This window comes from Microcaecilia unicolor, chromosome 7, assembly GCF_901765095.1.
Source record: "Microcaecilia unicolor chromosome 7, aMicUni1.1, whole genome shotgun sequence".
Classification (NCBI taxonomy): domain Eukaryota; kingdom Metazoa; phylum Chordata; class Amphibia; order Gymnophiona; family Siphonopidae; genus Microcaecilia; species Microcaecilia unicolor.
Genome location: NC_044037.1, coordinates 102,458,894 through 102,474,609, shown reverse-complemented (window position 1 = coordinate 102,474,609; position 15,716 = coordinate 102,458,894). Strand labels below are relative to the sequence as shown.

General features: G+C 45.8%; 1 protein-coding gene across 1 annotated transcript; it reads right to left on the bottom strand.

Moving 5' to 3' along the window:
• Positions 1–814: 814 nt before the first annotated feature.
• Positions 815–15,716, bottom strand: BOLA2B (bolA family member 2B). The gene is made up of 3 exons (XM_030209013.1): positions 15,617–15,716; positions 5,483–5,580; positions 815–2,055 (listed from the first exon to the last, which is right to left on the bottom strand). The coding sequence occupies exons 1-3, from the start codon at positions 15,683–15,685 to the stop codon at positions 1,956–1,958; spliced, it is 267 nt and encodes an 88-aa protein (XP_030064873.1). The 5' UTR covers positions 15,686–15,716; the 3' UTR covers positions 815–1,955.

The window sequence follows — 15,716 nt, the reverse complement described above, 5'->3', positions numbered from 1 at the left end:
TGCTTAAAATACAAGTAGGAGGTCAAATCATGAGAGGTCTTTCCTTATGGATAACCACAACTCCCTTGTCACCATCTGTGAAGAGGAAAGTTGGCTATCTTTAGAAAAGGGAGGGAAGGGGAAAAGAAACTTTAGAGACGGACAGTGAAAGAGTGTTTTCTATAATAGGAGGAGACCTGCCCTCTTGTAGGACCAGAACCCTTCCCTCCCTTCTCCTTCAGCTTGCACATGCTAACTGTAAAGGTGAGGGGGGAACAGAATAAAATTAGTCTGTATTTTTCATTTTGTTTCACACTGATTTCTCAGCAAATTATAACACCTTTTATTAGGTTAGCCTTAAGAATTATTCCAAATACACTGTTTATACATGAATTTTTGAGTTACACACAAGTCCCACCTTTGGCTTAGTTCTAGCAAAAAAAAAAAATACATGGGGAGGGTATCACCTTTTCCCCAACTTCATGATTTCAGTTCCACGAAGGAGAAATAAACAGCTATGCACCTGTGTTTGCTGTATGCTTATGAGTGGTTGCTTTTGGTATATGTTATAATGCGAGGGTAGTTCGCACCTGTAGACACCTTCAAAATTTTCTTAAAAAGGATAAAAATGTACACAAATGAGGCCAACTTCTGAAAAGTGCTTCCCCCTCTCATACCAATTCACGGGGCAGAAATGAACACTGTAATTAATCAAACAGCATCCAATGTCATGTGTGAGCACAATAAGCCACATCTGCAAAACTTTATGAAGTTAGTCAGCTATATTAGACCCCACTTACTTGGCCACTACTGTGGGGGTCTAAAAATAATCTTTGGCAGAACTTACCAAGCTTGTCATAATGACTCCACAGTCAGGTTTTCAGGCCATCTGACTGAAACACGAATTTACTGAATGTCCAAAGTATTCAAATTTATCTTATGCATATTTAGTGCAGAGAAAAACCCAACTGATAGTTAGAGGGCACCCAAATATGGTCTGAGAACACAACTAAGGTTTTAGTTCTTACTGATCTTCCTGCTTACAGACTATAAAACTAAACTTAAACTGAATGCAGGAAATAAGTAGTGGGACAGGGATAAAACGCAGATTTAAAGAAGGACTGGTAAAACACCCAAACTCCATCAGAAAAATAACAAAAATATACATCCCCTCCATATTAGGGTCTGGTTCTCCTGACAGCAAGGTGCTCCCTCATATCCTCCATTTCCCAGATCTAGCTCTACAACATCTAAGTTGGAGCCTCTCTCCCTAGCCTCATTACTAAAGGATGTAAACATTTTAAAAAGTTAACTGCTTAAATTACTGAAATTTAAAGTTACCATTTAAACAAAAGTCCAAATGCAGCTATATTGAAACCCCTCACATGCTCCGAGCATTGGCTAATAGCCACCTAACGCCAACATGGGAAGAACACAACTCACTTGCTCAACCTTTACCCAACAGCTAATATTAAACAGTTAATGAACTAACTGGTAAGACTTATTTAACTATTTAATATTCACATTGTTGACTGTCATCTTTTAAAATCAGCAGTGCAACTCTGTAAGGGAACTGGAACCCACAGAGACATCCTGTATAAGACATCAGTAGAATAAAAGAAAGCTATGAACAAAGGAACCCTTCCTCGTTTCATAGCATCAGCCTCAAAGCAAAGTAACAGCTCCCCCTTGTACATCCAAGGATGAAATCACAGGGGACACAGTTTTGATGGACAAATTAAGAACCAAAGCATTTGTTTCTTCAATGTCTTCAGTGCAAAACATGGACCACAGAAAAATCTTACAAATTCCCAAGAGACAGAGACCTTAAAATAAAACTGTTCAGCAAATAAACATGAGTGTGTCTGAGACATTTCCTCTTCCTGTGATCCTGGATTAAAGACACAGTAGAGGGCTGGCTGGCAGTACAGGGAGATAAGAGAACAAGAAGCCAGTACCCAGAGCTGCATGAACCCTCAATTCTGATTCTCTTTTGCCCACTGTTCTGGGGTGAGAGTTTTCTGCTCAAAGGCATGGATCTCTTTCAGCTCCTCAGCCAGACAGGAATTCACCAGCCTGTGGAGAAGAAGGATTAAAGTCAAATAAATAACACTGGGAATGATCTTAGCCTCCAGCTCACCAAAATATATCTACATCATAGCAGCATAGTAAATGATGGCAGTTAAGGACCAACAAACTTATCCAGCATTTCTACTTTTCTTCCTCTCCGTTCTTTACTATTTTGGATAATTGACAAATTCCAATAACTAAATCATAAAATTGCTCTCCCCTGGTTTTTTCCCCCCATCTTACTCTCCATATTCCTACCATTGCAATTTTCCTTTTAATCCCATGGTAATATTTCTTACCACAATATTCAGCAAAACTGGGTCCACAACAAAACACTGAGCCAGATGACTACTCTCCTTTCCTTGGAGTGAATTCTATTCTCTAGTATGCTCGTTAACCCCTTGGGTTTTTAATCCCGTGAACCTTGGTGATTTCCCCCTACAGTTGTTCCAAGCATGCTTGTATTCCATTGCGGTACTTTCACCACCTCTGCTGGTAGATCATTCCAAATATAAACCACCCTCCCCTCTGAGCCTGACATAGTAGATAAGGACCAACAAGTCCATCCAGCCTACCTGATTATTCCTGTCACACTCTGCTAAAGGTTTGGCCATAGGCAGAACAGCACTCCTTATCAAGACAATTGTCCTCTTCCTCTTTGGTTCTCATAAGAACCATATCTAACCCAACATCCAGGACCCCCCTCCCATCTTACCATCATGGTTTGAGATAATCCGGCTAGTTTCATTTAGTTTCTGCAGATTTCTGAGCCTTCAGATGAAAACTGCAGTAAATAAATCTGATTAAGTGTATGTACTGAATATTAAATGCTGCAGTTCCAGCAGATTTCCACATATGGCGCTCACAGAAACAGCAGTCTAGGGGGAAATCACCAAGGTGGTTCACTGGATTAAAAACCCAAGGGGTTAACAAGAGGATACTAGAGAACAGAATTCACTCCAAGAAAAGAAGAGTAATCATGTGGCTCAGTGTTTCGTTGTGGACCCAGTTTTGCTGAATATTGTGGTAAGAAATATTTCAAAGGGATTAAAAGGAAAATATTGCCTTTTTTTGGAACAATAATCTGTAACCCCTAAGGGAGTCACAAAAATAAGAGGGGAATCTATGAGAGCACACAACATGGTTTTATCCTTGGCAGATAAGTTTCAGTGCAAAAAAGCAGTGTCATGTGTCTGGGGTACAGAAATCCAAACAATGTGCGATGGGGCCAAGATACTGATCAACAAAAAGATCAGTGGCAAAATACCAAAGGTCTACATAAAAATACTCAAGTATAAATGTTGTAAAATTATTTGTGAGAACCCTGACAGACCACCAAGTTTTGTTTCTTTAACAGTGGTCACATCAGGTATGCAACTGTCTTTCATCAGGTTCTCAACAGTATATACCACTTTGTGCTCCACACAATATGTGAATAATATGTAGAAATATTTAAAAAATGTAGAAATGCTCACTTATTTGATTGTCATAAGTGTTCCAAGGGAAGCTTTTAGGTGGCCAAGCTACCTTGCAAATATCTTTGAAGTCAATGCTTCTGACTGCCCCCTCAAACACCCAGAGATAAGATATTGGTTTGCCACTTCTGAGATGAGAAATGATCAAAAACACTTAACAATGCAGTGGACAGAGGAATGACAAGGTGCAGAGAGCCATAATCAGCAGAAAAGGAGGCGATACTTTTCAATTGAAATACTGCATCCATTCTGGAGGAGATACCTTCAAAAAATATAGAAAATAGAGGCAAAGAGAAGGGAAGGCTACCAAAATGGTGCAAGATATGCACAAAAAGTCTTATAATATGCTTGGATTTAGATATGCATATCCGAGAGCAGAGGTGGGCAGACTTTAGCACACAGATCATTAACAGCTCACAGGGCCATTTCATCCAACCCAATTTGTCTAATGCTCACTGGCCCATCAGCACTGTACCTCCAAGGCTGTCCATGCTAATGTCATCAGCAAAGAGCCAAGGAAGCAAGCCCATACACTGAGGGTAAACGACAGCATGTAGGCTAAAGTATTGCTTGTTCCCAAGCAACTAGTAACCATGGCATGCGAGTTGGCAAAGACTTCTTGCTGATGTTGTGATCTGTGCAGGCTAAGCAGCTGTCTCTCAGGGGGGAGAGAATGCCAGAAACCTCCTTGTTATGGGGCCACATGAGTTTCTGAAGGTTTGCGAAGGTGCATAGAATGTTTTTCTCATCCTCTCCACTGAGAACCAAGGAAGGTGGCTAGAGCTGAACTGCAGCTTTTCCTATCCATGTTCCTACATTAAAGTCAAACATAGAGAAAAGAAGCAAGATGGGACTTCAAGAATAGGTTGGCATCAAAACAGAATTGTATTAGGAGACCCTGATACGCATGCAACACTTCTTTCAGCAGTTAAGTAAGACTGGTTGGTGTTTTACCTGACCTCCTTGATTGAATTCATTTTAAAATAATAGGACGCTATCTGATAGATAAGACCCCTGCCAAAGGGTCTCCTAATAAAATTTTATCCCCATGCCAACTTATTCTTGAACACCCATCATGCTTCTTTTCTCTCCTCTGCACTTTGGATTCCCTCTCTTCTATTCCCCACATTAAAGCCATCAGCAGGTTTTTTAGGGGGGGGGGGGGTTGGCTCTGTGTTTTTTCTCCAGCAGAATCTTCCTCTTCTCCAGGGACTCCCTCGCCCTGGTCCCTGGAGCGAACAATAACCACAAACACAGCCCCGAAAGACTTCCTATTCCTAACCCTAGTAGCGCTCTAGAAATGTTAAGTAGTACCATAGAGAATAGGAGAGACGGCAGAAAGATAAAAGCATACAAAATAAATTATGAACAAGAAGAAAACTGGTTTCAGTGGAAAGACGTTTTAGAACAAGAGCTCATAGAATGAGGCTTCAAAGGGGTACTCAGGAATGGTGCTAAAGAACACTTCTTAATGGAAAAGGTGGAGGATGCACAAAAATAGCCTCCCAATGGAGGTGGTTGAGATAAAAATGATAAGGCATAAGGATCATTAGCTATGAAGTGAATGTGAACAAAATCAACTGGAACCTAAAGCAATGCAACAAGAGTTAAACTGAGCAACCAGACAAACATTATCAACGTTATCTGTAATTACCTTTGTTTAAGCCTAGGCATAGTATGTGCCTTGTGCTTTTAGGTCAGCTCTGATATATGACAGGTTTCTTCAAGTAACACCTATGCTAAAAGATCACATATTATATTTAGGAAAATCAGACTCTGCGCTGGACTTTGATGAACTTTTTCTGGTCCATATTCCTAATCCTTTTTTTCTGCTTATTAGTCTATGTATGTGCTCCTTAGACATGGATTCCCTCATGAACTGTTTCATACACAGTAGATTACAGTGAAAAGCAAGAGCTCTGTATGTAGACAGCATGTTCACCAACCAACAGTCTCACCTGTGTCTCTGTAGTAGGGGCTTGCCCTCAAACTTGGGGGATACTATCAGGACCTTGAAGCTTGCTGCACAACGATTTGCCGACGTGTCCTCCACCTCCTGCCACCCAGAGGAAGAGAGAAAGAATATCAATCCAATTTTCTATTATTGGGAAGTGAGGACATTTCTATACCCTCAATCTCACCCTATCTAGAACAGAAATGGAAACCTTGGTTTCAGGCTTTCTGAGTGACGTGCAGTCACCTGTCTTACCTTTGTCCACCCTATAACTTTTTCCTCTTGCTGCCAGAGAAAAAAAAATAATTCCAAGTATTTCTGCAAGTCGGTGATATAAGGTCACTGAGTCCCCTCACCATTCTGCTAACAAGGAGTAAATAATGGGAAAAAATAGCTTTCTATAAATCGAGTCTAAAACCCCTGCCCCAACTTCCTCACTAAGGTACCCCCCTCTCCCTCATAACGAGTTTGTATGCAATTGCATACTGACAGTTCTACCCTTTAGCACAATGGTTTTACAGCAGAATTTTCTACATCAGGAATATGGTTAGCACAAGATACTGAAAATAAAAATTAAGATTATTAACTGCCCTTTGTCAATGACAAAACAATGTACAAACAAAATATAAAATCAACAAAACATAGTAACCAATAAAATCACCACCACTATGCTAAAAGGATAGCACATCTTATCACATCTGAGCCAGAGTGTGCTCTGCATTGATGCTTTTCTATATACCTTCTCCACTCCACCCCCAGATGCAGACCTCACTATGAAGTTTGAGGCCAGTGGATCCCAAGAATCTACAGGGCTTTACATGATTTATAGTTCAAAATGAGGCCACAAAAATGCAAAGTTACCCAGTTCCAGGTTGGAGATCTTGGGACAGTTCTCTTGATGCATTATGGGGCTTGCAGCACTGAATTCAATGGGCAGAATCAGGCACTACAAATCCCACACTGCTTCTGAATGCAAGGTCAAAACCTGGACTGGCCAAAAAAGATTCCAGCCTGGAACTAGTTATCCTGGGATCTCTATAAGTCAGTGGAAAGGACAGCACTCACAGTTAAGAGACACTGCTCTCCTCTGGCCAGAGGAGCAGGGAAGGAGAATTACACCCAAATGAACGAGGCTGCTAACCAAGGAGGTTGAAAAAAATAGGAGACGGGATGACGTCAAAAAGTTGAAGTAAATTTGGTTAGTCATTGTTTCCCATTCCCCGTGCACAGTCATCATCTTGTATACTCAAAACAAAGCAAGCAAATCTATAAGTGGAGTAGAGGAGTGGCCTAGTGGTTAGAGCACCAGTCTTGCAATCCAGAGGTGGCCAGTTCAAATCTCACTGCTGTTCTTTGTGATCTTTGGCAAGTCACTTAACCCTCCATTGCCTCTGGTACAAACTTAGATTGTGAGCCCTCCTGGGACAGAGAAATATCCAGAGTACCAGAATGTAACTCACCTTGAGCTACTACTGAAAAAGGTGTGAGCAAAATCTAAATAAATATAAGCTGCTGCATTCTCACTGTCATTCTTTATTGTTGCTAGCACTTTTAATTTAATCTCACTCATTTTTAAACATGCTGGCTTAAAGTGTTGGTTTCATGTGTACTAATTTGTCCTACATTTTAAATCACTGTGTCATTTGGAGGGGCTGGCTATAAGGACTCTCTGTATTCATGCAGAGATGTTTTCACCCAGTAAAGGGCCACCAAAACAGACATCATGTTATGAGAATCAGGTACTTAACAATCAGACTTACTATTTATAAGTACAATTAAAAAGACAAAACATTAATTAGGTTGAAACTGGGAGCATTTAATATCTTTTTTTTTTTCCTGTGCCAACATCAAAAGAAAAATACAGCATGTAGGAACTTGCTCCTTTTTGTTTTGTGGAATGCAGTGGTACATTATAAATATGCACTTGCTTTTTTTTTTTTTTTTTAATTACTACCATTTCACAGATATGTATTGAATAATGAGGTAGGAGCTTCCTTCATGCAGAAGTTCTGTCCAGAGGCAGTCTAAACGTGCCAATATTGCCCATTTCACCACACTATTAGCAGCCAAGTTCATACAAAGTTAATTATGTTCAATGTAAAATAAATCTGTTGGCTCAGGCTGCTTGCTATGTGAATATTCCATCACTCGTTTCATTATTGGGGCATTTGTTGTAAATTTTGTTTTGTTTATCCAGTCCTTACATGCATACAGTTTTGCTTTTTAAACTCAAAGGTGAATCCTTTTTACTTGTTTTAGAGTGCTTTGGGTCCTGCTGATCTGTACATCTGCTGTCTGGAAATTTGGAAGAATGGAAATGAGAATATAAAATTAAATTTTGGATGTACTCTGTATAAGTTGTTTACTTTTGCAATGTGTGTATAGATGCCTGTTCTGGTGTACGCATGTGATATGTGACTAACATACTTATGGCTATGATTTCTGAACATATGGCATCATTAAAGGACAGACTTTTAAATGCCCAGCTGGGTATATATGGTAATCTCATCTTTGTTAAATATTTCAGACATATCCATGTACTTGATCCCATGATATAACTGAATTATATTATTCTATTTCACTGTACTTTCAAATATAAGCAACACTGAAAGGTAAAATTATGTATAATCATACCTGATAATTTTCTTTCCATTAATCATAGCTGATCAATCCATAGACTGGTGGGTTGTGTCCATCTACCAGCAGGTGGAGATAGAGAGCAAACTTTTGCCTCCCTATATGTGGTCATGTGCTGCCGGAAACTCCTCAGTATGTCGATATCAAAGCTCCATCCACAGGACTCAGCACTTAGAGAATTACACCCACGAAGGGACACTCTGCCCAGCTCACCACCGCCGAAACGGGGGAGGGGAATTAACCCAGCTCATCCCCACACAAGTGGGGGAGGGGAATCCGTCCAGCTCATCCCCGCGGAGCGGGGAGGGACACCACACCCGCCGATGCGGGGGATCTGGCTTATCCTGCAACCGCAACCGCGGGAGGAGCTGACTGACCCTAACACCGCCGAAGCGGGAGGGGTACAAAGCTGCCCTACAGCCGCACGAAGCGGGAGGGAGTGCCGGCAGAATTTTAAGTCTCAATCCAGCCCCGTAAAACGGAGGGGAGAGGAATGCAGCAGCTCACTGTAACACAAACTCGTCTTAACTCTTGAAGAATCCAAGTGAAAAAACTTGAACACGAAGTCTTTCTGAAGTAACTGAAGACTAAACTTGAACCTGAAATGCAACCAGAATAAAAACAGTACAGATATCTGGGAGGGGCTATGGATTGATCAGCTATGATTAATGGAAAGAAAATTATCAGGTATGATTATACATAATTTTACCTTCCATATCATCAAGCTGATCAATCCATAGACTGGTGGGATGTACCGAAGCAGTACTCACCCAGGGCGGGACATAGAAATCCCTGACCTCAACACTGAAGCTCCAAACCGGGCCTCCGCCCGTGCAGCCACAGTCAAACGGTAATGCTTGGAGAATGTATGAGCCGAAGCCCAAGTTGCCGCCTTGCATATCTCTTCCAAGGAGACGGATCCGGCCTCTGCCATCGAGGTCGCCTGAGCTCTCGTGGAGTGAGCCTTCAGCTGGATAGGCGGCACCTTCCCTGCGGCCACATAAGCCGCTGCAATGGTTTCCTTGACCCATCTTGCCACTGTAGGCTTAGCCGCCTGCAGACCCTTACGAGGACCTGCAAACAGGACAAACAGATGATCCGATTTCCGGAAATCATTGGTCACTTCCAAGTATCTGATGATGACTCGTCTCACATCCAGATATTTAAGAGCAGAGTACTCCTCTGGGTAGTCCTCCCTACGAAAGGAAGGGAGACATAGCTGCTGATTCACATGGAAGCGAGAAACAATCTTGGGCAGGAAGGAAGGCACTGTGCGAATAGTCACTCCTGCCTCAGTGAACTGTAGAAAAGGCTCTCGACATGAGAGCGCCTGGAGCTCGGAAACTCTTCTGGCTGAAGAGATAGCCACCAAAAAGACTGCTTTCAACGTCAGGTCTTTCAGAGATGCCCTTGACAAGGGTTCAAACGGCGGCTTCTGCAATGCTCTTAGCACCAGGTTGAGATTCCACGCAGGCACCACTGAGTGCAGAGGAGGGCGCAGGTGATTAACCCCCTTGAGAAAGCGCACCACATCTGGCTGCGAAGCCAGGGAAGCACCCTTCAGGCGGCCCCTGAAGCAAGCCAGAGCCGCTACCTGGACCTTAAGGGAACTGAGCGACAGGCCTTTGTCCAGACCTTCTTGCAGGAACGCCAACACTGAAGAAATTGGAGCAGTGAAAGGAGAAAGAGAGCCTGCTTCACACCACGCTGCAAAGATACGCCAAACCCTGGCGTAAGCAGTAGAAGTAGAGCGTTTCCTCGCTCTCAGCATAGTGGCGATGACCTTGTCTGAGAAGCCCTTCTTCCTCAGACGCTGCCGCTCAATAGCCAGGCCGTAAGACCAAAGGGGGAGGGATCCTCCATCACCACGGGACCCTGATGTAACAGGCCCTGCTCCACTGGCAGCCGCAGAGGATCGTCGACTGAGAGCCTGATCAAGTCCGCATACCAGGGACGCCTGGGCCAATCCGGACCCACCAGGATTATCCTGCCGGGATGCTTTGCCACCCGGTCTAGTACCCTGCCCAACATGGGCCAGGGCGGGAACACATAGAGAAGCTCTTGTGTCGGCCATTGTTGGAGAAGAGCATCTACTCCCAGGGATCGAGGGTCCCGTCCTCTGCTGAAGAAGCGCGGCACTTGGCAATTGGCCGATGACGCCATCAGATCTAGGCTCGGCTGGCCCCAGCGCTTTGTGATGTCCAAGAACGCCTGAGCAGATAGCTGCCACTCTCCGGGCTCCAAGGTATGGCGACTGAGAAAGTCCGCCTTGACATTCATGACTCCGGCAATGTGGGCCGCTGACAGCTGTTCCAGGTTCGCTTCCGCCCACTGGCATAGACTCATAGCTTCCTTGGCTAGAGGGGCGCTCTTGGTACCTCCCTGGCGGTTGACATAGGCCACAGCCGTGGCATTGTCCGACAGGACCCGTACAGGCTTCAACACCAGTACCGGGATGAACTCCAAAAGCGCCAACCGAATGGCTCTGAGTTCCAGGAGGTTGATAGACCACTTTGCCTCTGCAGGAGACCAGAGCCCCTGCGCTGTCCTTCCCAAGCAGTGGGCTCCCCAGCCCGATAACGAGGCGTCCGTCGTGACGACAATCCACTCTGGGGACACCAGAGGCATTCCCGCAGACAACTTGCCTGTCTGCATCCACCAGCTCAGCGCCTTGCGCACTGCTGGATCCAAGGGAAGACGCACCGCATAATCCTCCGACATCGGAGTCCAGCGCTGCAGCAGAGAGTGTTGTAGTGGTCTCATATGAGCCCTGGCCCAGGGCACTACTTCCATCGTGGCCGTCATAGAGCCCAACAGCTGCACATAGTCCCAAGCCCGAAGAGGAGAGGCTACTAGGAACTGGTCCACCTGAGCCTGAAGCTTGACAATCCGATTGTCTGGCAGGAACACTCTGCCCACTTGGGTGTCGAATCGAACTCCAAGATACTCCAGGGACTGAGTCGGGCGCAGCTGGCTCTTCTCCCAGTTGATGATCCATCCCAGGGAGCTCAAAAGAGCAACTACCCGGTCCACAGCTTTGCCGCACTCTGCATAAGAGGGGGCTCGGATCAACCAGTCGTCCAGATAAGGATGGACTTGTACTCCTTCCTTTCGCAGGAAGGCCGCTATGACCACCATTACCTTGGAAAAGGTCCGCGGAGCAGTAGCCAACCCGAACGGGAGGGCTCTGAACTGTAAGTGTCGGCCCAGGACTGCAAAACGCAGAAAGCGTTGATGAGGAGGCCAGATGGGAATATGCAGGTACGCTTCCTTGATGTCCAAGGATGCCAGGTACTCCCCTGCCTTCACTGCCGCTATAACAGAGCGGAGAGTCTCCATGCGAAAGTGCCGCACTTTCAAGGCCCGATTGACCCCTTTGAGGTCGAGGATAGGCCGGACAGAACCTCCTTTCTTTGGTACCACAAAGTAAATGGAGTAACGCCCCTTGCCAAGCTGACTTTCTGGCACCGGAACGACCGCACCCAGGCGGATCAGATTGTCCAAAGTCTGCTGCACTGCCACAGCTTTGACCGGAGACTTGCAGGGAGAGAGTACAAACCCGTCTCTTAAGGGTCGGCAGAACTCTAGCTTGTAGCCGTCTCTGATGACTTCCAGCACCCAAGCGTCTGAAGTTATTGTGGTCCACTCGCCCAGAAACGAGGACAGCCGTCCTCCAATCTGCACTGGGGCGTGGACCAATACCCCGTCATTGGGTACGAGACCCTGGGGGAGGACCGGAGGGAGCACCTCCGGGACGGCGGTCTCTGCGAAAGGAATGCTGCTTGGGGGAGAAATTCCTCTTAAAGGAAGAGGGGGCAGAAGCACCCGACCTGCCCGGGCGGTACCGACGGGCTTCCTGAAACCGTCCTCTGGAGGTACCAGGACGAGCACTAGCCCGAGCCCTGACCTCCGGTAACTTCTTGCCCTTAGACGTGCCGAGATCGGTCACGATTTTGTCCAGCTCGACCCCAAAGAGCAGCTTGCCTTTAAAAGGCAATCTAGCCAGGCGGGATTTTGAGGCGTGGTCAGCAGACCAATGTTTCAGCCAAAGCCACCGCCGCGCTGAGACAGTCTGAGCCATGCCTTTAGCTGAGGCTCTCAAGACATCATACAGCAAGTCTGCCAAATAGGCTAAGCCCGATTCCAGGGCTGGCCAATCATCCCTCAAGGAATGATCCGAGGGGGAAGCCCGCTGCACCATAGTCGGGCACGCCCTGGCCACATAGGAGCCGCAAACTGAGGCCTGCAAACTTAAAGCAGCCGCCTCAAAGGACGACCTTAAGGCCGCCTCCAATCTCCTGTCTTGGGCGTCCTTTAGGGCCGTGCCACCTTCCACCGGCAACGCCGTTTTCTTAGTCACCGCAGTGATTAAAGAATCCACGGTAGGCCACAGATAGGCCTCACGTTCACTCACAGCCAAAGGATAGAGGCGGGACATAGCCCTAGCCACTTTAAGGCTCGCTTCTGGGACATCCCATTGAGCCGAAATTAAGGTGTGCATGGCATCATGCACGTGGAAGGTTCTAGGCGGGCGCTTCGTCCCCAGCATAATGGCAGAGCCAACAGGGGCTGAGGGAGAGACGTCCTCCGGAGAGGATATCTTCAAAGTGTCCATGGCCTGTAACAACAGGTTGGGCAAATCCTCTGGGCGAAAAAGCCGCGCTGCAGAGGGGTCATCCGCTCCATCCGAGCGGGGATCCGTCTCCTCCAAGGAATCCGCAAAGGACCGTTGGGAGACCTCAGACACGCTGCCCTCATCTACATCGGAGGAGACAAATTCCTCCAAGGCCTGGGAATCAACCCGAGGGCGTTTACCTCTGGGAACCTCAACCTCTTTACCAGAGGAGGGAGCGGGGGCAGTGTTGTGCATGAGGAAGGCCCGATGCAGCAGCAAAACAAACTCGGGGGAGAAACCCCCCAGACTGTGCACTTCCGCAGCCTGGGCAACAGCCCTAGGCGCGCTCTCAACCGGCGCTCGCAACAGCGGGGGAGAGACATGCTGCGCATCCAAAATGGCGTCCGGCGCGAAACTCCGCGAAGGAGCCGCGCGGGAAGAACGGCTCTTAACTTTAGCCGCTTCTGTGCCGTCGCCCAAATTAAGGGCGTTCATGGCATTAATGTCTCCAACCTCAAGGGCGGCCCAAGAAGAAGCCGTCCGAGCCGCGTGGCCGGCCAAGATGGCGGAGGCGAGGAGCGGGGGATGGGCGTTTATGGCGGGAAAAACCGCCACGCCGGAGGAAGGACCGGGACATGCATCAGTCGCGAAACTGTCACCCACCAAGGGCGAATCAGGCTTGAAGACCCCCGCATCCCCTCTAGAAGCGCTCGAGCGACCCGGGGAGCGACCCTTTGCGCCCTCGCCCTCCGACGCCATGTGCCACGAGGAGAAGAATCGGGGAACCCCCGCCCGCTATAAAAAGGTAAAATTACCTGCTGTCCGCTCCGAGTTGTAACGACCTGGTATCTCAGTGAGTAGCTGCAGTAGACGCTTAAATAAACGTCGAAATAAACGCCTTTAAGGCCGTTCAAAATTTTTTTTTTTTTTTTTTTTAACGGAGCCAGCGGGAGGGGGGAGAAAAGGAGGGACCTGGCACCACCAGGTTTGCACTTGCTCAAAAGAGCCCTCAACCCCAGGCACTCAACAAAACCTAAAAATTAGGCTTGGAGGCCTAGCCAGAGCTGCTGCTGTGTGTGACCACCACCTGCTGAGATAGAGAACATACTGAGGAGTTTCCGGCAGCACATGACCACATATAGGGAGGCAAAAGTTTGCTCTCTATCTCCACCTGCTGGTAGATGGACACAACCCACCAGTCTATGGATTGATCAGCTTGATGATATGGAACCGAGTTTGCTTGGGATAACGTGAGTGGAAGAGTGGCCTAGTGGTTAGGGTGGTGGACTTTGGTCCTAGGGAGGTGAGGAACTGAGTTTGATTCCCACTTCAGGCACAGGCAGCTCCTTGTGACTCTGGGCAAGTCACTTAACCCTCCATTGCCCCATGTAAGCTGCATTGAGCCTGCCATGAGTGGGGAAAGTGTGGGGTACAAATGTAAAAGAAAAATCCTTTATCCTCCACCTTTTAAGACATTGCCAATCCAACAGGATGGTGATGACACAATGAAAGCAAGTTTGGTCCAGTGAGACTTAACTCAAAATAACCTGTTCTAAAGCTGGGTCCTAGTATTATCTAGTATACCATGCCTCTGTGGTTATATTCCACTTAATTAACTGGCTATCTTGAAAGGATTATATAACCTTTGTATGGATGACTAGGGACGACACAAACATACACTTAATATCACAATTCCTCATGTACAGCCAGAAAAACCTTTTAGGGTGGACAGTGTTTACAATGAGCTCCTTTTATTATTGACCTGATAGAAAAGAGTTTTCAGTTTTGTAACAGTGTAAGTCGTCACAAGAACAAAATATAAGAAAACCAATGGACTGCATTAAGGGCTTATAGCCCATTTAGTTATGATTACACAAAAGATCTGCATGAAACAAAATATTTCTTTTTATTTTGACTTATAAAACCACTTGTCCCTAAAACATGCCTAAAAACAGAATGATGTGTATCTAAAATGTAAACTTCTACATAATAGATGAGGTGAAGAGTGATTCCATGTGCCCCAATGAGAGTTTAATGCTACTTCCATTTAATTGCAGTCTATTCCATCTTTATAACACAAGGCTTCCCAATGCAGATTACAACATTTAAGATGAACCAACCAGAAAACAGGATATCCTCACTGAAATTTGGCCATCTGTATTTGTATAGAACAGTGTAGAAAGAATAAGATGAGCACAATATACAGAGTTTATAACTCCTGTTTCTACCCGCTACAATAATTTTTAAGCTGTTTTAGTGGCATTCAATATTTATATTTATGAGAAGCTTTCACATAAATTAAAAAGCTGTCATAAGTAAAAAAAAAAAAAATAATAATAATAATTTTGTCCTCCATCTTTTAAGGCACTGCCTATCCAACTGGTTCAGGACTACGAATAAGCAGTCCGTTATTTATTTCTAATACATTTTTTTTGCTACTGTTAAATAGCGTTTGCTATTGTTTTGGGTGCTGTAAAACGTCGGCAAGCTCCAACTGGCTTCAGCCTGTTTTCTTCAACTCCACCTGCTGCTAACAGTGCTTCGCAGTGTAATGCGCCTTCACACATCCCAGAACCACCAGTACCACCTAACTCTTACAGATATAGGCAAGTAAACAAAGAATTTCAAGCCCGGGCACAAAAGAAAATAAAGCCAGAACTAGCCGAGTCTATCACTCATTAAATACATTTTCTTTCTTCCAACCTTCTAACCTAAAGGCCTGCCATCCTTGCTTTTACTCGCTGCTTCTTTTATAGTGAATTGTAGTCTTAAGAACAAGAACCACAAATGCTGTTGTAACTTGTTCAGACAGCCCTTAATAAACTAATCACTCATCCCCACACATCACCCTCCAAAAAGACGGCGCGAAAAGTCCTCCTCACGCACCACGTGCTCAGCTTCTAGTTCTCGCTTCAGTTTCTCCCTAAGGAAGTCAACGGACAGCCCCGCCGCCATTTTCGCCGCTCAGAAGGAAGGACCCCGTGCG